Source organism: Notolepis coatsorum (assembly GCF_963971535.1).
Source record: "Notolepis coatsorum genome assembly, chromosome: 1".
NCBI lineage: Eukaryota > Metazoa > Chordata > Actinopteri > Aulopiformes > Paralepididae > Notolepis > Notolepis coatsorum.
In genome coordinates, this window is record NC_140165.1 from 249695122 (window position 1) to 249717548 (window position 22427).

The window sequence follows — 22427 nt, forward strand, 5'->3', positions numbered from 1 at the left end:
GGAAGTCCCTCCTGGCTCACAGGAAGTCCCTCCTGCCAAACAGGAAGTCCCTCCTGGCTCACAGGAAGCAACGTGGGAAAACATGACTATTATTACTATTCAGAGGGACTCTTTTTCTATATCGATATATATAACAATATCTGAGTAGGTATGGAAAATCATGTTATTCTAATGCTCATCACGTTGGACGACACAGTGATGAGTGGGTGTTATACATTATCAAGTCATGTTCAACTCACATTCTCAAAGAATTCACAAATCATTTGGGGGAGAAATCTGACTTAATATCAATAACATTAACTTAGTATTAATTCACTTTTTTAGAATAAATTCACACAAAATTGTCTATCTCAATTCATTATATATATATATATATATATATATATATATATATATATATATATATATATATATATATATATATATATATATATATATATATATATATATATATAAACACAATACAATAAAACAGATACTACAATTGATAAAAACGTTGATCAACATCTATCTATACTATCTCGTCCCAAACCACTCTTGTCGATGCGTAGAACATGTCAGATCCTTTCTAAAGAATGTCAGCAACCTGTCGAAAGGTACTAGATGAATATCGTCCCAAATTACACTCATGCATTTAAAAAAAAATCCATTCCTGTTTAAAGAGTGAAGCGTCTCCATGCCAGCAGTATCCTGTACATTGTATATCTTATGTACGTCTCTTGCTGTAAGCTTATTGTGTTTATCTCCTAGCGTATACTGTATGTACTGTGTACAACTCTTACTGTGTACTGTATATCTGCTGGTGTATACTGTATGTACTGTGTACAACTCTTACTGTGTACTGTATATCTGCTGGTGTATACTGTATGTACTGTGTACAACTCTTACTGTGTACTGTATATCTGCTAGTGTATACTGTATGTACTGTGTACAACTCTTACTGTGTACTGTATATCTGCTAGTGTATACTGTATGTACTGTGTACAACTCTTACTGTGTACTGTATATCTGCTAGTGTATACTGTATGTACTGTGTAAAACTCTTACTGTGTACTGTATGTCTGCTAGTGTATACTGTATGTACTGTGTAAAACTCTTACTGTGTACTGTATATCTGCTAGTGTATACTGTATGTACTGTGTACAACTCTTACTGTGTACTGTATATCTGCTAGTGTATACTGTATGTACTGTGTAAAACTCTTACTGTGTACTGTATGTCTGCTAGTGTATACTGTATGTACTGTGTACAACTCTTACTGTGTACTGTATATCTGCTAGTGTATACTGTATGTACTGTGTACAACTCTTACTGTGTACTGTATATCTGCTAGTGTATACTGTATGTACTGTGTACAACTCTTACTGTGTACTGTATATCTGCTAGTGTATACTGTATGTACTGTGTAAAACTCTTACTGTGTACTGTATGTCTGCTAGTGTATACTGTATGTACTGTGTACAACTCTTACTGTGTACTGTATGTCTGCTAGTGTATACTGTATGTACTGTGTAAAACTCTTACTGTGTACTGTATGTCTGCTAGTGTATACTGTATGTACTGTGTACAACTCTTACTGTGTACTGTATATCTGCTAGTGTATACTGTATGTACTGTGTAAAACTCTTACTGTGTACTGTATGTCTGCTAGTGTATACTGTATGTACTGTGTACAACTCTTACTGTGTACTGTATATCTGCTAGTGTATACTGTATGTACTGTGTACAACTCTTACTGTGTACTGTATATCTGCTAGTGTATACTGTATGTACTGTGTACAACTCTTACTGTGTACTGTATGTCTGCTAGTGTATACTGTATGTACTGTGTACAACTCTTACTGTGTACTGTATGTCTGCTGGTGTATACTGTATGTACTGTGTAAAACTCTTACTGTGTACTGTATGTCTGCTAGTGTATACTGTATGTACTGTGTAAAACTCTTACTGTGTACTGTATGTCTGCTGGTGTATACAGTAGGTCCTGTGTTTGTTATGATGCTGGTGTCTCTGTGTGTGTCCATCATCCTCACTCTGGAACATGACTTTCAGTTAAAGCTGCTTTATGTAAGATTTCTAATCATTTCAAATGAGGACCATATAGACTCAACCACAATACAATTCAATGGGAACAAAATAAAAATTTGCCGGCAAGACAAAGTGAGGACCATTTACCATCAACCATTATATTACGTTCTGATTGGACGTAAATCCCTTTGAGCCTCTCTGATTGATTAGAAGGAGGAGCCTTGTTGTGAAACTTTAGAAGGGAATAATCTCTGCGCTGCTGCTGCTGCTGCAGTGAAACGGGAGACTGCGAGTCGTGTTCGCGTTAACATACGTTTTGGAGAAAAAGAACAAACCTTACATACTGTAGCTTTAACGAAGACTTCCTTTCTCCAATTCTCCTTCACTCACTGGCTGCGTTCGTATGAGAACAGAACATCTGATTTACAACTGTGTCACAAAGCAGCGGATCTTCCATTGTTGTCCAAATAGAGAGGAAGTCGCTGTACTTCACCCTCAGCAGCCTCCAACCCGCCGTTCACCAGGTGACCAAAGTTTACCGCCACGATCTTCTCCAGTCCGTCAACTGAAAAGGAGCAAGTTCAGGCGGCGAAGCAGTATTTCAGGAGTTTAGTAGTGAGTTTACGCCAAACAGCTATTATTACGTAGTTTCAAGCTTTACACTGAGACACAAGGAGATGATATCTAGCTCAACGATTGAAAATGTTCCCGCCCATTTTCACTGTGTGTTCTTCTATTTCCGGGTTGTTGAACGTCGTGGCAGAGATGTTAGCTAGAGTGGATGTTCCCAAACTAAATAAATAATGACATCTATATGGACAAAACTGCTTAGCGAGCTCATTCTCTTCAAGATAACTTATGAAGAAAAATAACAGGTGATTCGCCGACGCGCATTTGAAAATGGCGGGAAGGCTAATATTTCCCCTTCTAGACACTGAGTCGCACACAGGAAGTGGAATTAGAAAAGTGGGGAAGCTGGCAGCGTCCTTGTGGCCTAGAAACATAAGGAGAGTAAAAGTAGAGAAGCTTGTATGAGAGGAGACTCCGTCGACCACAACATCTACATAACGTCCTTTGTGTGAATCCAGACCTCCGACGCCCCCTTCATCTCCGTGGAGTCGGATCAGCTGTTGGAGGACTGCTCTGGTTTCAGGCGGATGGCCCAGGAGTTGGCGGACACCACGTTGCCACGGCGATGGATGCGACAGGTGTAGACGCCCTCGTTAAACTCGTTGGCCACGATGCGGAGATCTCTGTCCTTCATGACGATGTAGCCGGGGATGGACGTCAGCAGTTGCTCCCCGTCCTTGTACCAGCTGGACAAACATAGAGCATCAGCACTTATTTCACTGTATAGCATTTGGCTGTATGCACACAGTGTATAGATTCTGGAGGTTTGACTTTGACAAGATGGAAAATCAGCCTTTTCTAACTTTCACAACTTAGAATGCTCAGCAGCATTAAACAGGCCCCTAGGTTAACTGGCTATCGGTATAGGAAAGAGAGGGTAGCATATTTATTTTTCTTTTATCTTCTATATATGCATATAGTCTCTCAATGTTTTATGATGATGTTCAATGTTTTATGTTGATGTATGTCCTGTCACTTTCAGAGCCCTTGCTTAACCTTGATTTACCCGTTGAATGCCACCATCCACTTCAATGTTAGCGTTAAAAACGCCTAATCTATGTTTTAAATTATGGCTATGTGTCTAATCTGCCCGTCGCTTTATCAATGACTCGTTTGCAGTCAACATTGTGGAAGCGGATAATTTTTTTATCGGTTCATTTTCGTTTTATAGCATTTTGAAAAGCCCTCGTTTTCAAGGAAAATATAAAGATTCCATGATAAGGGGCGGCTACGTGGCGTAGTGGGCAAGGCGCTCACCACGAATACTGGAGACGCTGCGTTCGCCTGTTCGAGCCCAGCGCTCCACATTGCTTTCAGTTTAGCTGGTCGTCCGTACTAATACACATTGGCAGTATTAGGGGGTGGGAAACTGATGGGTGGGGATCGGGCGTTGTGGACAGCGACTCCTACAGGTCGGTTGGTGCGCCTGCGCAGTAGAATCAGGAAGCGATGGGGGCGGCGCCCCTCCAAAGCGCAGACCCCTGACGCTGAAAGATCGCGCCGTGCAGGTGGAAAGATGCGACTGCTGTTAACTCGAGTATCGGAGGGGACTCGTGCTATGTATGACTTAGTCCACATTGCAGCCGGCTTGTGGGAGGCAAGAAACAACGTTCGAGACAGGGGAGGGTTGAATTGGATGATACGAAATTGGGATGGGAGAAAAATAGAAAAATGGGAGAAAAAGTGGATAAAAAAAAAAGATTCCATGATAAAAGACATTTACTGGAATATTCTAGAATACACAAAAACGTTGTCATTTTTCGGCCTATTTATGAATAGTTTTCACTAGATTATCGATAGTATATGTGTACGTATGCATGCTATAGACGCGAGCTGAAAAATCGATTCTCTTATTTCCTCATCAGCGATCGCGCACACAGAGACACATCACACATAGGGGACACGTTGATATCTCAGCGAATACAACTCTGATTATCCCAAGACTGGTAAAATAGATTCCTTACCTCAGATCAGATGTTCTCCAAAAATATCATTCCAATTCCTGATCGCCATTCCAAATATCGATCACGCTTATTGATTGAGTATTGGCTGCTGTGAATATATATTCCAGGCTGATTCCCGTCCCGCAATGACTTCCATGTTGATCAGACTTCTTGCCAGTACAAGGAACCAGCTGGCTCCGCCTCTACATATCTACAGATCCCAGGTCAGTCTAAGCGACTGACCTGCAGTTACACAGGGATAGATGATAGGGGGCGCTTTTTTCCATTCTGAGCTCCTGTAGGGGCTGGTGTACCAACGGGAGACTCGTTGATGAAATATGATTTCAGATCGCTAATAAAACAATAAAACGATATTTGTCGTCGTGGGCACTCAACGGGGGGGGGGCTGATCAAACGAGATATGTCGTCCGTGGCACTGAAAGGGTTAATACCAGGGACCATGATGGAAATAAGTCCTTGCATTTTATCATGTTTTTATCCCTTGGATGATGTCTCTAATCCACAATAAAATCAATCAATCAATTCGCCTACTAATACATTTTAGGTCATTTTTACAACACGTCTATATTGAGCTCTAACAAGTCTGTAATGAGCTCTAACACGTCTGTAATGAGCTCTAACACGTCTGTAATGAGCTCTAACATGTCTGTAATGAGCTCTAACTAGTATATAATGAGCTCTAACAAGTCTGTAATGAGCTCTAACACGTCTGTAATGAACTCTAACACGTCTGTAATGAGCTCTAACACGTCTATATTGAGCTCTTACACGTCTGTAATGAGCTCTAACTAGTATATAATGAGCTCTAAGAAGTCTGTAATGAGCTCTAACACATCTATATTGAGCTCTAACTAGTCTGTAATGAGCTCTAACAAGTCTATAATGAGCTCTAACAAGTCTGTAATGAGCTCTAACTAGTCTGTAATGAGCTCTAACTAGTCTGTAATGAGCTCTAACTAGTCTGTAATGAGCTCTAACTAGTCTGTAATGAGCTATATGTCTGTAATGAACCACATGTTTATACCTGACACATATGTGGTAAATTCCCAAACCATAGATCTCATGATTAACTAATGTGTAGAAATACTTGGCCCTCAAAACAATAATTCATAGATTGTGTGTGTGTTTACATAGACTGATTGCCATTGTAGGCACACAGGTCGATTTACATATGGAGTGAGTGGTCAAATGACAGGAACCCAAGGGCCATCTGCCATGGCCTGGGAAGAGTTTAGGACAATGGGCTCTGTAAGATCGGGACAAAAGACCAAAAGGTCACGTAAACATGTTATCTCGCTGGAGTTTCCTGTGACACACACACACATAGACTCACACACACACACATTCAGACACACACACACACACACACACACACACACACACATAGACACACACACACATAGTCACACACACACACATAGTCACACACACACACACACATTCACACACACACACACACATTCACACACACACACACACACACACACACACACACACAGAGAAGATCTCCAAACAAGCTAACTATTTCCTGGTATATTGTTCTAGAATTCTGAAGTCATTGAAGTAAGTTAAAATCATACTTAAAGTAGGTAATTAGTTAATGTGCCTGTTCTGTTTTCATTTATGTTCAATATGATTAATTGATTGTTCTATGTATTGAAATGTATTCTATTAAGCTAACAAAATGATTAGATTTGTTAGATATTTTCTGAAAGTCAGTAGACTTAGTGATAAAGAAATATATCTGTGTTTATGTGGGCAATTGTAATTCAAATATAGATATTAGGAAATGAAAATAATGCAATGTTTAAGGTAGATTGTTAGTATTAAACGTCGTGGACAGTATATATTGTTGACTGTATAAGGACAGCCTCCGTTTGCAGTTATGTGAAGGGGGTTGGGCTATTAAGCCAAACCCCTATTTTTCAAATGCCAGCTTAGCAGGCTTGTGATTGGAGGAAATAATGTGATGATGTCATCAACTCCGAGACACTGGGCCTTGGCTATAAGATCCCAGGTGTGATGGGGGAGAGGAACTCTGGAACAACCCAACCCACAGGACAAGACCTCTCCACCATCCACACTCAAGGCGGGCAGGTCAGCAGGAGAACAAAGGACATCGCTTTTGGAGGGAAAACAGACTGCTTTGTTTTGTCAGCCAGACAACAAAGACCATCAACAACTTATCAACTATCATTCTTTATACTGTAATATTAGTCTGGTTGTATCACTCACGGCATAGTGTTTGTGATCACAACTATAGCATTTTCTTATTGTAATTTGTATACACTCTTAAACTTTGATTAAACAGCTGCTATATAACCTTTTTCCTCCTAATTCCTTCTGCCTGCACTGCTCAGTTTGAAGAGAAGTGATTCCCAGAGCTTTAAAGTATTGAATCACAACGCAGAGTACTAACACAGCCCGGTTCTGATCAGAGCAGAACCGAAATAGCTTGGGAAATCCACTTCATTTTGGTGCCGTACTTTAGAATTAGAGCGCTCGTCGACGAGTCGGTCGACGAGGAGAACAACTGATCGATCGATCGTCTTCAAGTGACTAGGAAGTTACTAAGAGGTGAGTGTGATGATGTTTGGGTGCTCTATTCGAACCACGGAGGGGGTTGCTAAGAATTTAACCTCATGTAAGCATGATGTAAGGGAAAATTGAATTGAATGTTCTGGCTGGGGAGGGCGGCTCTGTAAACACCGTGCGTCGTATTTTCTAAAGTAGAGATTAAGCACACCGTGCGTGGTACATTTTAAAGTAGAATTTTAGCACAATAAACGGAGCGCCGCTGCCAGTCGGAACAAGTAAGGGAGTAGGAACATGTCTAGATTCGTGCTCAGAGTTAAACCAAGGTAAACAAGTGTGCGTTGTATGTCTTAAAGTAGGGGCTTAAGCACGCCGTGCGTCGTATTTTCTAAAGTAGAGATTGAGCACAAGTAGGTCTGGTTTAACCTTGGGCACGGCGGGCGTGTTGAAATTAGACTGCGTTAGGCTGTAACAAAAAATAGTACTTAATGAAAGGTTTACCGGTCGCGCTGCTGTGCGGCGTTCGAGAGACGGTAATGTGCGTGAATGCTGATTTTGTATTTTTTATTTGTGTTAGGAAGCGTGTATGAATGTATAGTTGGCGAATGTTTATGGTTAGGAGTGATTGGTGGGACGTGTGAGAGTATAGTTGTGTTATTATGTAATTTAAGTCACCGATTGGCCGTGGGGTAATGTAAGGATAACGCCGGTTTTCCGAGGCCCGTGGAACGCAGCAGCAGTTAGCTGTTGTATTAGCCTCTGAGGCGCCGGAAGATACGGCGGACAAATAGACATAGGTTCAAATGTATAGGGTCGATCGATAGTGTCTTGAGATTACGGGGATGTGTAAGGCACTTAAAAGTTTTCATATTCGTGGGGGATAAAATAGATGTGTAATGTTTAAGGTGATTGGGATAATCTAGACGGGGACCCGGAAGTCGTTCTAAGCTCACCGGTGGTGACGACGGAGGGGTCAAACTAGTGTTTTGCTATTATGTTTTTATATTTCTATTTAGATCACTACACTGGCGTTTTGAGGGAAATAGGATTCTGTTGTGGGGAATGTGCTGTTGTATTAACATTGCGAGGTGTCGGCCCGCGCGGCGGAACGGGTCGTTGGGGAACGTTTTTATGGGATCATGGGAGAAGCTAAGCTAATGCTACCTAGCCGCGCTAACGGCTAAAGCGGTCGCCGGTTGTGACGTCATAAGGGTGCGCGGTCTGACGGCCTACGCGCGCTGGGTTGGAGCTAACGAAGCTAATATGCTAAGCTAACTGTGCTGACGTCATGGCATGACGGGGCTCTCGGGATGTCTCGCGATGGGACGGCCATCTTGGTAGGGGCGCCGAGCGTCCATCTTGGTAGGGGCACCGAGCGTCCATTTTGGTAGGGGCGCCGAGCGTCCATCTTGGTAGGGGCGGCGAGCGTCCATTGTTAAGGGGAAGGTGGAGTTTATTTAGGAATACGGTAGGGGGCAGAAGTGTACAGGATGAATATGTTTGGATTCTGCTCACAGAACGTTTTCATTGTACACTCTCTCTCCCCCTCTCTTCCTCTCTCTCTCTCTCTCTCTTTCTCTCTCTCTCTCTCTCTCTCTTTCTCTTTCTCTCTCTCTCTCTCCCTCTCACCTCCCCTCCCTCTCTCTCTCTTTCTTTTTCTCTTTCACCCCCCCCTCTCTTTCTTTCCCTCTCACCTCTCCTCCCTCCCTCTCCCTTTCCGCCTCTCTCCCTCTCGCCTCCCCTCCCTCTCTTTCTCTTTCACCCCCCCTCTCTTTCTTTCCTTCTCTCACCCTCCTCCCTCCCCCTCCCTTTCACCTCCCCCCTCTCTCCCTCTCCCTCTCACCTCCCCCCTCTTCCCCTCCTCTCCCTCTCTCTCTTTCTCTTTCACCCCCCCTCTCTTTCTTTCCTTCTCTCACCCTCCTCCCTCCCTCTCCCTTTCACCCCCCCCCTCTCTTTCTTTCCTTCTCTCACCCTCCCTCCCTCTCTCTCTCTCTTTCTCTTTCTCTCTCTCTCTCTCCCTCTCACCTCCCCTCCCTCTCTCTCTCTCTCTTTCTCTTTCACCCCCCCCCTCTCTTTCTTTCCTTCTCTCACCCTCCTCCCTCCCTCTCCCTTTCACCTCCCCCCTCTCTCCCTCTCCCTCTCACCTCCCCCCCTCTTCCCCTCCTCTCCCTCTCTCTCTTTCTCTCTTACCCCCCCCTCTCTTTCTTTCCTTCCCTCACCCTCCTCCCTCCCTCTCCCTTTCACCTCTCTCCCTCTCCCTCTCACCTCCCCCCCTCTTTCCCTCTCCCTCCCTCTCTCTCTCTCTCTCTTACCCCCCCCCCTCTCACTCACTCCCCTCATTCCCACACCGCCTCTCTTCCATATATTTCCCCCCCCCCTCGGCCCCCCCGAAACGCTTCTCTTTCTCTCCTAGTTTAGGGCCTGTATATAGAGGTTTTTTTTATGGGTTTCAAACGCAGGTGTAGTGCTAGGTATATTGTTTATTGCTGTTTACTGTAGGGTTTCAAAGGCGGTAGGTTGAGTTTGGGACTTATTATGCGTATGTTGTTGTTCCATATTGAGTTTTATTGTTATTTTTAGGGAATTTCTAGTGCTGGCAGTGGTATTGGCTGGCGTTGGCGCTACGCTTTGTTCGACAAGGCGCTCGTACTTCTTTCCTTACATTTGGACGGGCTCCGGCTGGTAAGGCGGGGGCTCTCCATGTCAGTTCATGTTGGTGGGCCGTAAGTCGGAGCATAATTACTCTACTCGGCTGCGCCTGCGATAGGTGTGGGTAGACAGTTCGTCGTGGCTCACTGTCTGCCTCCACGCTTTGTGCGCTGTGTGCGACTCGTCGGTGCTCGCTGCCACACTGCGCACAGTTTTCATTTTGCCAGGGGTACGGGGACTGCTAAACGTCGTGGCGGGGGTGGGCTCGCTGTCTGCCACCGCGCATTAACGGGGGTGCGCTATGCGTGCACTCGTCAGAGGCTCGCTGCCACACTACGCGCGTCGAATTATATTGTGTGTGGGTATTTGGGTGACTGGTTACGGTGGTGTCAGAGGTGCTGTATGTGTGTGGCAGTGGTTGTGAGTGGAATGATCTTTGAATATCCTTGAGTAGGGGGCCCGGGGTTTCGCGTTCCAGGTTCGAAACTGGGGGTGATGCCGTGGGCCACAGGACGAGTTGGCCAGTGGAATGTCGTTGGTCGGCGGGATTTTCAATGTGGGGATGGTGTCGGCACCTGTGGTTATGAACGGGTTGTGTGACACTGTTCTAAATGCACGGGGACTTCGGTGACGTAAGGCACTGAAAATTGATTTCTGTTCCCGTGAGAAGCGCGTTATTTTAACACCTAAAGGGTTAGGTGTTACGGGGGAAATATAGTAACTGTGTGAGAGATTATGAATGGAAAATATGTATGTTACTGATATGTATAATGTAATATGAACGAAATACATACTAGGCTTTCACGGACAGAAATAAATATAGTTACGCATACACATAGTCATTTGCAAATAACAATTAGAGTAAAAGTGAGATTATTCACCTAAATTACCATGTCCGATACAGATGTTTAGAAATGATAGGCTGTAAATAACGAATTTCTGATTGACCAACAGAAGGAAACAGCTGATGAAAAATAAGTTCCCCGGAGTGGTATTAAGGAGGATCACGACAACAGGATTGAGAGTCTGGGTTTCCAATGGAGACAACTGGAAAAAGATTAAGGCTGTGTCATTGATAAATCAAAAACGAAAATTGCACAAATGCTCTCATATGATCTTAGTATAGGAGATGCCCGACATTCCATGCTTAAAGACAAATGATGGATTGTGAATGGGAAATGTCACTGATAATTAAGTGTATTTTTTGCTTCTCTCTTCACAGCTGCTCCAGGACGGATGGCCAGCGCTGACAATTCCGAACCCCAACAGGGAATTCAAAGAGACTGTTGACAGTCAGGGGGTATAGTATCACAAGACCGAGATTATCAATTCCTGTTTACACCAATATAGAAGTGTGAGTGAAATTAACTCAAGTTTGGTAAAAATAGTTTGAATACAGAGAAACTTGCTTTCCAAACGGTGACGTTACGAGTGTTTGAAGAAAGGTGAGAATGGAAAATACACAGATAGGAGCAACCGGAGGGTTAGATGCACTGACCATAGAAAGGGTAGACAATCTGTCTATTTCAACGACTGGGGATGTCACAATAAAAGTGACGAAAAGATGGCCAAAGATATTCAGGCCATTACAGAACCTTGTAGTTAAAGGAGGCCGGTATAGAATGCGTACCCAAATCAAGATAAGGCCGATAACCTCTGCAGACATTACATTGACCGAATTGGACGTTGACTTGATTGACTGGAATGTGATTGACTCCCCTCTAGTGTCCAGTGAGACGGAGGGACTGGAAATAATGTCTTTTACTCCGCCACAGGGAGTCGTTGCAGCAAGCGACCCAGAGACAGCTGTATTACCCGAGTCAATCCACGCTGAAGTGTCCGTTGCAGATGACTGCCAGTTAAAGACGTGCCTCCCTCTCGAACAACAGCTAGCCGAGGCTAGACGGGTAGTGGACTATCTCCAAGGCCTAATCCAGTCCACACAGCCCGGAGGGGAGACAGGTTCCAGTCACCTCTCTCCCTCTCCCTCTGGAGAACCAGATGGCCAGAGACGGGCCCAGTTGGGGCCACAAGGGGGTCCCGTGCCGGAACAACAACAAACCCCAATAAGACCACCCACGAGGTGGCAACCACGAGGAAAAGGTGGAGGCAGAGGCAGGAATCCGAATGGCTACCGTGTGCGGCAGGTGCAGTGTTGGACGTGTGGGACCCTCGGACACATTTCTCGGGACTGTGCAGAGCGGGACCATCTATCCACAACAGGGCGTGTTTGTACAGAAACAGGTGGCGGGCCCCTCCCAACCACGGGCCCCTCTCAAGGAACTGTGACTGGACCAAATAGGTACGTGGCTTTCTCCTCCGGACAGGCTCCAGGGAACCATGGCGATGATGGCATACCACCAGGACATGTTCTGGGCCCGATGACCCCAGGGTCATCCGGTCACAGGCAACTGACCCACCGGGTCCCACAACCCGGGGGAGACCGCCAGTGTTGTTGGATCTGTGGAGTGAACGGTCATTTTCAAAGGTCATGTCTGCAGAGGCCACCGGCAGAATAAAAATGTATGCAACTAACTAGGGTAGAGGTGGGATATATTGAATGATAAAATATGCTCCTAATTAGATTAGAATAAAAAATGAGAATAGATAGAGGTGTTAGGTGATTAGATTATGAATGAAAGTTACTAAAAACGGATGTATGAGTGACTGACAAATGCATGAACTAATCAGACTAACAAGAGGATCAAATTATGTTAAACAGTTAATCAATATTAGACAGTGTGATGATGTGACACTGCGGCAGCTAGTGATCAGTAAATTATCCATGCTTGGTCAACATTCGGATTGATCAAAGGGTGGACTGCATGATTAAGAAATTAAAAAGATTCATAGTTGTTTCTGGTATTTTATAGTATTGATAGAAGCGTATTAACAGTTATGAGCAATAGGATAGGTGTTTATTTACTTTTATTTTTACTTCTCTTTTCTAGTGTGTTACGAGCAGTTCCTGACTTAGGCCGGGAGCGTACATTTTGTTTATTCATTTGATTTCCCTTTTTGTTTCTTAGTTAAAAATGAGCTCAGAAGAAAAAAGAAAAAGCTCACAAGTTTGGTTTATTTTTTCATTTATTGGTTTGGCAGCGTTTTCTTTGTGTTTTGTTTTCTGTTTTCTTTCTTTCTGTGTGTTTTTTCTTAGGGTACCTGGCAAGCTGGGAGTGATCTCGACACATCAGGACGGGGTAGTATATGTCTGTAAAATGGACTGGGAACAAAGTGAAGAAACATGAGCTAGTTATGGATTTTTGTTCTCCGCCCATTGAATACCCAGTTTTAGGGGCTGGGGGTGTGTCGTGGTTGGTGGAAGTGTTGGGAAGCATGATTCTCTGTACATTAATGAAGCTCAATAGGTTTGGTCGCTATTGGCCAAATTAGTCTTGTGTAGGGTGTGAACATGTGCAATTGATAATTGGCTTGTGGTGTGGAAGATGTGTGTTTAAGGCGGACTGTGATTTGTTGCCATACACACAGGTTACTGGGAGAGTGGATGTGTCGGTGCTGACCGTCCGGTCCGGGTGCAGCTGTCCAGAGGACGACGGTAACGATGTTTGAATGTGTATTCCACATCGAGAGGTGGAGGAGTATACTGTTTTGACAGCATAATATAATGAGAGCCATGTGAATTTTTCAGAATTTTGAAAATTAATGATCTAAAAACCATGAAATATATAGATAAATGATTTGGAAAAGAAAGTTGTCAAAGCTCAGACCAGTAAAGAGAGTCTGAGGGAGGATAATTATGGAAATTATGGATTCTCAATCAATTGTTGTGGTAGAAGTGACCTGCACTGTCCCCCGAAGCGATATATATTCACTGCAGGATACGGATGGGAGATTGGGGAGACAACAGCCATCGGTACTGTTGATCCAGGACACTGGCTAGTGTCTACCCAGCGGTTCCATGGGGAACCACAACACTGCGGAGAACCAGGAGACGCCTACCTCTCGGGCCGGGAGAGTCTCGGCCAACGCAGTGACCGAGTCTTGAGGCTTCAGAGGGAAACGACAGGCAACCAACGAGGAGACAGGCGGCTAGACCTCAGCAACAACTCCGGCTGTCAACAGAAGCAAGGCCTCAACTATTGACCAGGGGGTCAACAAGCGAAGGGGGGGAGCTGCTATCGCCCCTATCGACGACCAGGCGGAGGGGAGGAGAAACAAACCTCTTCCACTAATCCGAGGGTCAACGGGGGTTGGGCAGCCAGCAATGACCTCCTCACAGCCGTGACAGCGACACCCGAGGAAAGAGCTCCGGGTTCAACTGAACCAGCAATACAGCAGGGGGTCCTACCCCCTAATAGAGGTCAACACGAGTCAAGATGTTCTTGACAGAAGATGGGGTGTAATAGAAAGGCAATTTGCTTTCTGAGTTGCACCCAGCAGTCGTGATACTGCATCAGCTCTGAGCAACAAAGAGGAGGCCGGGTCAAATCTAGAAAACATAGACCCCCCCTCCTCAATGCTCCAAGTCAGAATTTGACAACTCACAGTTGAGACCAATGGAAATTGATCTTGGTACGAGAACAAGTTGTTAAAGACTGTGCACATGATCACAAACTGAAATGGCTAATTTGAATTTTAGGATCTGAGTGTGGCAAATCAGATATATATTTTATCCTAATAAAATGTCTTAAGTGTTATCTAGATAGTAGTGTGTAGAGATTGATATCTATGTTTGACATATTAAGGATAGGTAAACTATCCAAGTGGGGAACTGTGGTAAATTCCCAAACCATAGATCTCATGATTAACTAATGTGTAGAAATACTTGGCCCTCAAAACAATAATTCATAGATTGTGTGTGTGTTTACATAGACTGATTGCCATTGTAGGCACACAGGTCGATTTACATATGGAGTGAGTGGTCAAATGACAGGAACCCAAGGGCCATCTGCCATGGCCTGGGAAGAGTTTAGGACAATGGGCTCTGTAAGATCGGGACAAAAGACCAAAAGGTCACGTAAACATGTTATCTCGCTGGAGTTTCCTGTGACACACACACACATAGACTCACACACACACACATTCAGACACACACACACACACACACACACACACACACATAGACACACACACACATAGTCACACACACACACATAGTCACACACACACACACACATTCACACACACACACACACATTCACACACACACACACACACACACACACACACACACACACACACACACACACACACACACAGAGAAGATCTCCAAACAAGCTAACTATTTCCTGGTATATTGTTCTAGAATTCTGAAGTCATTGAAGTAAGTTAAAATCATACTTAAAGTAGGTAATTAGTTAATGTGCCTGTTCTGTTTTCATTTATGTTCAATATGATTAATTGATTGTTCTATGTATTGAAATGTATTATATTAAGCTAACAAAATGATTAGATTTGTTAGATATTTTCTGAAAGTCAGTAGACTTAGTGATAAAGAAATATATCTGTGTTTATGTGGGCAATTGTAATTCAAATATAGATATTAGGAAATGAAAATAATGCAATGTTTAAGGTAGATTGTTAGTATTAAACGTCGTGGACAGTATATATTGTTGACTGTATAAGGACAGCCTCCGTTTGCAGTTATGTGAAGGGGGTTGGGCTATTAAGCCAAACCCCTATTTTTCAAATGCCAGCTTAGCAGGCTTGTGATTGGAGGAAATAATGTGATGATGTCATCAACTCCGAGACACTGGGCCTTGGCTATAAGATCCCAGGTGTGATGGGGGAGAGGAACTCTGGAACAACCCAACCCACAGGACAAGACCTCTCCACCATCCACACTCAAGGCGGGCAGGTCAGCAGGAGAACAAAGGACATCGCTTTTGGAGGGAAAACAGACTGCTTTGTTTTGTCAGCCAGACAACAAAGACCATCAACAACTTATCAACTATCATTCTTTATACTGTAATATTAGTCTGGTTGTATCACTCACGGCATAGTGTTTGTGATCACAACTATAGCATTTTCTTATTGTAATTTGTATACACTCTTAAACTTTGATTAAACAGCTGCTATATAACCTTTTTCCTCCTAATTCCTTCTGCCTGCACTGCTCAGTTTGAAGAGAAGTGATTCCCAGAGCTTTAAAGTATTGAATCACAACGCAGAGTACTAACGCAACCCGGTTCTGATCAGAGCAGAACCGAAATAGCTTGGGAAATCCACTTCACATACTTTATTGCTGATTCTAATGCTTCATTTGAGCTCTACCAAGTCTGGACTGAGCCACACTGTATGTTTATACCTGAGACAAAGTTAAAACACTGTGGAACCTTTTCATGAAAAAAGATCACTTATTCAGCTAAATCACTGAATTGAGCTGAACACGAGAACTCTCTGCCATCAGTGATGCATGAAAGACTGTGAAATCCCTCATTCAAGCTCCTCTGGTCTGGTCTGACCAGTGCTGCAAAATCCATAAAAGTCTAGGTTCTCATCTCTAGAACATAAAATGTAAACAACACAAAAGTAAAACAGTTCCTGAAGTTACCTTGCTTGAGAAAATTAATTTTTCTCTTATCCATCATGTGGACGGTGTCGGTGATAATCTTCCATAGAGCATCTTTAAGATGCTCCCTTATTATCCACATCTTGTTTATATGATATCACTGCTGCTCTGGTTTGGAGTCCCTGTAAGCAGGTCTCTCACCTGACTTTGGGAGGGGATCTAGGGTTCTTTATTCCGCAGCGGAACCCCACAACCTTCCCCCGAGGAACCATCTTGATCTTGACATTGGCAGGAGGAGGCGTTGGCGTGGTTACAGCCTCAAGGGGTTCTACAGGAAATGAGAGTCATACCAGGGGCAGTCAGTAAAAACAGGCTCAACAGAAACACATTTCTCAGTCTCAGAGGACAAAGGCGCAGGAGACAAACGGGGCTGAATTGACACAAAAACAGAACATGTGGTTTTTGACGTGAATATTAGGCTCTAATTCAGGTAGTGAGGTTGAGTGCAGAGTTGTGATAATGTGTAACTTGTTTGTAAGACATTCCCAGATTTCCTGGGTTGGGAAAGTGAATAGTTAACCCCTGCTTAACAACTACTGCTGCAGTGCTTTTGAGCAAGATAGAAACCCAGGACCTAATGTATAGTGAGTGTGAGTCCAACCATAGCAGAGGTCTCAGAGTTGAGGGCAGTTTCGAATGTATAGTGAGTGTGAGTCCAACCATAGCAGAGGTCTCAGAGTTGAGGGCAGTTTCTAATGTATAGTGAGTGTGAGTCCAACCATAGCAGAGGTCTCAGAGTTGAGGGCAGTTTCGAATGTATAGTGAGTGTGAGTCCAACCATAGCAGAGGTCTCAGAGTTGAGGGCAGTTTCTAATGTATAGTGAGTGTGAGTCCAACCATAGCAGAGGTTGCAGCGCTGAGGGCAGTTCTTCTTCATGAAACTCTTCCTCCTCTCACAGAAGCCGAGGCGAGCCCATGGATCACACACTCGCTTCTTATCCTGACATCCTGGAAGGAAGTACATTTATTAAAGACACAATCCACTATCTTTTGACCACAATCCACTATCTTTTGACCACAATCCACTATCTTTTGACCATCTACTTTTTGTGTATGTGAACATTATTTTCTTGAAGAGTTGAAGAACTTGTATATGGAAAATATGCCTTTTGGAAATGTCTTAACCCACCATAACTCAAAATGCAGGCCTGTTCAACTGGTTAACAACATGTACAGATATTTCACGGGTAAACAAAGCTTTTACAGGTATAAAATACAATACACCTTCACATTTAGCTCATCGTGTACTATCAGTCCTTGTATCAAGATCTCAGTCACAAACATTTGAAGAAATGTTCAATAAACGATTCCGTTTTTCAGCGGCGGGGTTTACATTGAGTGTTGGGCCTTAAATGCTACCAATAACAATGCAGTGCCAAATTTCCCTTGGGATGAATAATATTTCTATTTCTATTCTATTCTATGAATGATGCAGTGATGATAAAGTTATCTTACCTTACCTTATGAGACGAGATGAGGTAACATAGTGTTAGGAATGAGAGGAATATGATCTCCATTTTCCTTCCTTTGATTCACATGTTTGTATAGGTTCATTGGAGTTCATTGATAAATAATTGGTTGTTGATAAATGTGTGGGAATGAGTGTGCATGTGTACTCTGGCAGCCGGAACTCAACCCCAACAAGGTTCTAGGGTCCTGTGTTATGGCTTGACTACTGGGTTTATGTACCACTCTGACACGGTTAACCCTTTCACTGCCACACGACAGAAGGTTAACCCTTTCACTGTGACAATACAGAAGGTTAGCCTGATGCGGAGCTAATGATGCTAATGATGGAGCATCGCCGTCGGTTGTGTGATAGTAAAGGGCTAACCTTCTGTCGTGTGGCAGTGAAAGGGTTAATCAGTTCCGCCTCTAAGCTCAAAGTCGGTGATTTGTCATTTTCCAGATGTTCCGTCACAATGACAGAAACAGCAGATTTATCCTTTTTCCTCTCGAACATTGCTGCCTCAGGCACCTCACAAATGGTAAATGGTGCATTTATATAGCGCTTTTATCCAAAGCTATTTTCATTTTATCCATTCACTCACACACTCACACACCGACTGCAGAGGCAACCATGCAAGGTGCCAACCTGCCCATTGGGAGCAGTTAGGGGTTAAGTGTCTTGCTTAAGGACACCTCGACACCCTGGCCGGGAGGAGCGGGAATCGAACCGGGAACCTCCGGATTACCAGACGACTGCTCTACCTCCCGAGCTACTGTCGCCCCAAGACAGAGTCACACAAACCTGAGGACACACTAGATCATCACACCTTTGATAGGAATGGATGGAACAAGAGCTACTGTACTGTCACTGTTCCAGAAGCAGTATTGGACTTAGAAAAACAGACACACATCCACAGGGCCACCGCAAGGGGCGTGCGAGACGTGCGGTCACACTGGGCCTCGCGCCCCACCCCCTAGGGCCTCGCGGGAGATTTTTTTAATTCTCTTTATATATATATATATATATATATATATATATATATATATATATATAAAAAAAATAAAAATAAATATAATGTTAACAATCACTTTCCATCACAGACCGAAAATCTAGTTTTGCTTACAGGTGTCTAATGTGAAATATATAAGCATGGAGGTAAGTTACATGCAATCTGTTAAATGAACTCGTATGGTGAATGTAATACGAGCCGCCACGCTCGACTGGGGCTATTTCAAGGGAACAGAGGGGCTTGTCTCGCTTCGCCAGTTTCTGACAAAAATGCATCAAATTGGTATGACTTCTATCTATCTATAAAATATAGTCAATAGTTTGACTTGTATGCCCAGCCTCTGGCTATTTTAAGAATACGTTGACTGTATGCCCAGCCTCGGGCTACCAGCTGACAGGCAGAGCTGCGTTCGTAATGGCTGTTCTAGACGGGTGTGTGTGTGTTTGCGCATGTGTGTCGGAAATGTGTGCGTTTGACAATGGACACATAGCAATAATATAAAATATAGATTTAGCTCTACAAACAACCTCACGCACAGTTAAACCTTGTTATGAGAAGCTGGCCTTATAGAGTGAGATTAGACGGATCCCAGTGGCCGCGAAAGTGGCAAAAATAAGTATTCATTCATTCATTCATTCATTCATTCATTAATAAAAAAAAAAATCTTTTTTCTTTTTCTTTTTTTAACCTTTATTTCGCACAGCCAGGGCCTCGCATTTAAATCTTGCACAGGGCCTCGCATTTCTCCCAGACGGCACTGCACATCCACCACCACATACTTCTAGTGGTGAAGAAACCTTCAAAGCGGATGATGCAGGCAAATCCATCACTCCTCGAACAAACAGGGACAGGGTTGCTCCAGTATCCCCGAGAACAGACCATCTGGTGCAACCAAAATAGTCCCTTCAGAAACAAACCCTTCAAAACCCTTCGTTACTGGACAAGACGGTGTGCTCAAAAGGCACCTACTTCAAAGGCATCATTTTGAGTCTGGGCACTAATTAATGCCACAGTCTTTCTCTCTTTTCTCTGGAGAACAGAAAAACTGGACCTTTCAGGACGAATATGGAACTGGACACTGGGGCGAGCTGGGAGGAGCCTTGGGGCGAGGTGGGAGGAGCTTTGGGGCGAGCTGGGAGGAGCCTTGGGGCGAGCTGGGAGGAGCCTTGGGGTGAGCTGGGAGGAGCCTTGGGGAGAGCTGGGAGGAGCCTTGGGGAGAGGTGGGAGGGGTGAGCTGGGAGGAGCCTTGGGGCGAGCTGGGAGGAGCCTTGGGGCGAGGTGGGAGGGGTGAGCTGGGAGGAGCCTTGGGGCAAGCTGGGAGGAGCCTTGGGGCGAGCTGGGAGGAGCCTTGGGGCGAGCTGGGAGGAGCCTTGGGGTGAGCTGGGAGGAGCCTTGGGGAGAGCTGGGAGGAGCCTTGGGGCGAGGTGGGAGGGGTGCGCTGGGAGGAGCCTTGGGGCGAGCTGGGAGGGGCCTTGGGGTGAGCTGGGAGGAGCCTTGGGGAGAGCTGGGAGGAGCCTTAGGGCGAGGTGGGAGGGGTGCGCTGGGAGGAGCCTTGGGGTGAGCTGGGAGGAGCCTTGGGGTGAGCTGGGAGGAGCCTTGGGGCGAGCTGGGAGGAGCCTTGGGGTGAGCTGGGAGGAGCCTTGGGGAGAGCTGGGAGGAGCCTTGGGGTGAGCTGGGAGGGGTGAGCTGGGAGGAGCCTTGGGGTGAGCTGGGAGGAGCCTTGGGGTGAGCTGGGAGGAGCCTTGGGGTGAGCTGGGAGGAGCCTTGGGGAGAGCTGGGAGGAGCCTTACGGCGAGCTGGGAGGAGCCTTGGGGTGCGCTGGGAGGAGCCTTGGGGAGAGCTGGGAGGAGCCTTAGGGCGAGCTGGGAGGAGCCTTGGGGTGAGCTGGGAGGAGCCTTAGGGCGAGCTGGGAGGAGCCTTGGGGCGAGCTGGGAGGAGCCTTGGGGTGAGCTGGGAGGAGCCTTAGGGCGAGCTGGGAGGAGCCTTGGGGCGAGCTGGGAGGAGCCTTGGGGCGAGCTGGGAGGAGCCTTGGGGCGAGCTGGGAGGAGCCTTGGGGCGAGCTGGGAGAAGCCTTGGGGCGAGCTGGGAGGAGCCTTGGGGCGAGCTGGGAGGAGCCTTGGGGCGAGCTGGGAGGAGCCTTGGGGTGAGCTAGGAGGAGCCTTGGGGCGAGCTGGGAGGAGCCTTGGGGCGAGCTGGGAGGAGCCTTGGGGCGAGCTGGGAGGAGCCTTGGGGCGAGCTGGGAGGAGCCTTGGGGAGAGCTGGGAGGAGCCTTGGGGTGCGCTGGGAGGAGCCTTGGGGAGAGCTGGGAGGAGCCTTGGGGCGAGCTGGGAGGAGCCTTGGGGCGAGCTGGGACGAGCCATGGTCAGCGCCTGCACTGGTCTCTACATAGCCTCCCTCTGAGCCTCCCTCTGCAAGGCATCTTTGGGTCAACTCTGCTGCCCTAGCAGCTTTTCTCAAATCTGTGAGCTCCATCTCATTCCTCCAAAGATAAACCCAATGGAAAAACATGCACAACAACAGATCGCTAACGCTGTGGCGTCCTTCACGAAGACGGGCAGGAGCACTTCGATTGGTCCCCGGGCGCGGCCCTCGCCGACGCCTGTCTGCTCCCGGCTGCCCTTGGGGGGAAGAATGACGGGATGGGTTAAGCGCAGAGACGAATCGCATCGGCGATCCTACAAAAAACAATGCATGTGTGTGTGTTCCGGTGTGTGTGCTAACCGTGTGTGCTAACCGCTAACATTGAGGATAATTGCATGCCAATTAAAGACCTCTGAACAGGTCCTGCATTATTATTATTATTATATTCAGAGGTAAACTGGACATAAACCGCTACAACAACAGAAGTTGGCGTAACTCTGTTTTAGAAGCTGCTACCCACCTATCAAACACAGCCTCCTGTTGCCTATAGCCAAGTCAAGGAAAGACTCACCAGGTTTCCGCCGCAGTGACCTGAACGTCCGCGGCACCATCTCATAAGCAGCCCAAACTACCGCCCTCACAGCGTCACAATCACTGCTCTGATTAGCATCTGAGGCTGCAGAAACCTCCTGGGCTTTACCCTCCAGAACACTCTGGATAAGCAATGTCCACTTCCCATCAGGCCAGAACAGTTCGCAAGTTTCTCAAAGGATTCAAAGAACGAGGTCAGATGATCATGATTGACCTTTGGCATCTGAAGTCTAACGGCCCCGGCAGACCACCCGCGCACGCAGGCACTCGCGGGTTCCGTGCAAGATCGCACGCGTGGCCTGGCACACCGAGTCCGACTTCAGAGCGGGCGAAAGTGCACGGAGGAAGGCACATTTACATTGGAACAGCTGTAAATGCCTAGTCTATATGCGAAGTCAGTCCCCGTTTGAAGATCTTTTAAAGATTTCCAGTTCCAGTGTTCTATTGTCCATTTTTCATGTATAACCAGTTATTATATAATTAATTAGAATTTATTTTAGAATGATGATCAGTGTGACTGTACTCCTGAAAAAGTATAGTAATATGGTTTATTTGTATTGGGAAAGATACAGACACATTAGCTGGTTGAACAACATCTATATGTGTGGTAATAATGCAGATATTGAGTGTATTTCTGTGAAAATGCGCGTGGCGCACGCCTCTGAATCCAACCAAAGC

At 45.4% G+C, this 22427-nt stretch overlaps 1 protein-coding gene across 1 annotated transcript in view; it reads right to left on the reverse strand.

The window, feature by feature from the left end:
• Positions 1-463: 463 nt before the first annotated feature.
• Positions 464-22427, reverse strand: part of mmp23bb (matrix metallopeptidase 23bb) — a 64424-nt gene continuing 42460 nt past the window's right edge. Inside the window, exons 6-8 of the mRNA XM_084317767.1 lie at positions 17176-17286; positions 16480-16606; positions 464-3344 (exon numbers count right to left, since the gene is read on the reverse strand). Of these exons, the coding sequence (XP_084173893.1) occupies positions 3152-3344; positions 16480-16606; positions 17176-17286 (431 nt within the window). The 3' untranslated portion in view covers positions 464-3151. The remainder of the gene's footprint in view (positions 3345-16479; positions 16607-17175; positions 17287-22427) is intronic.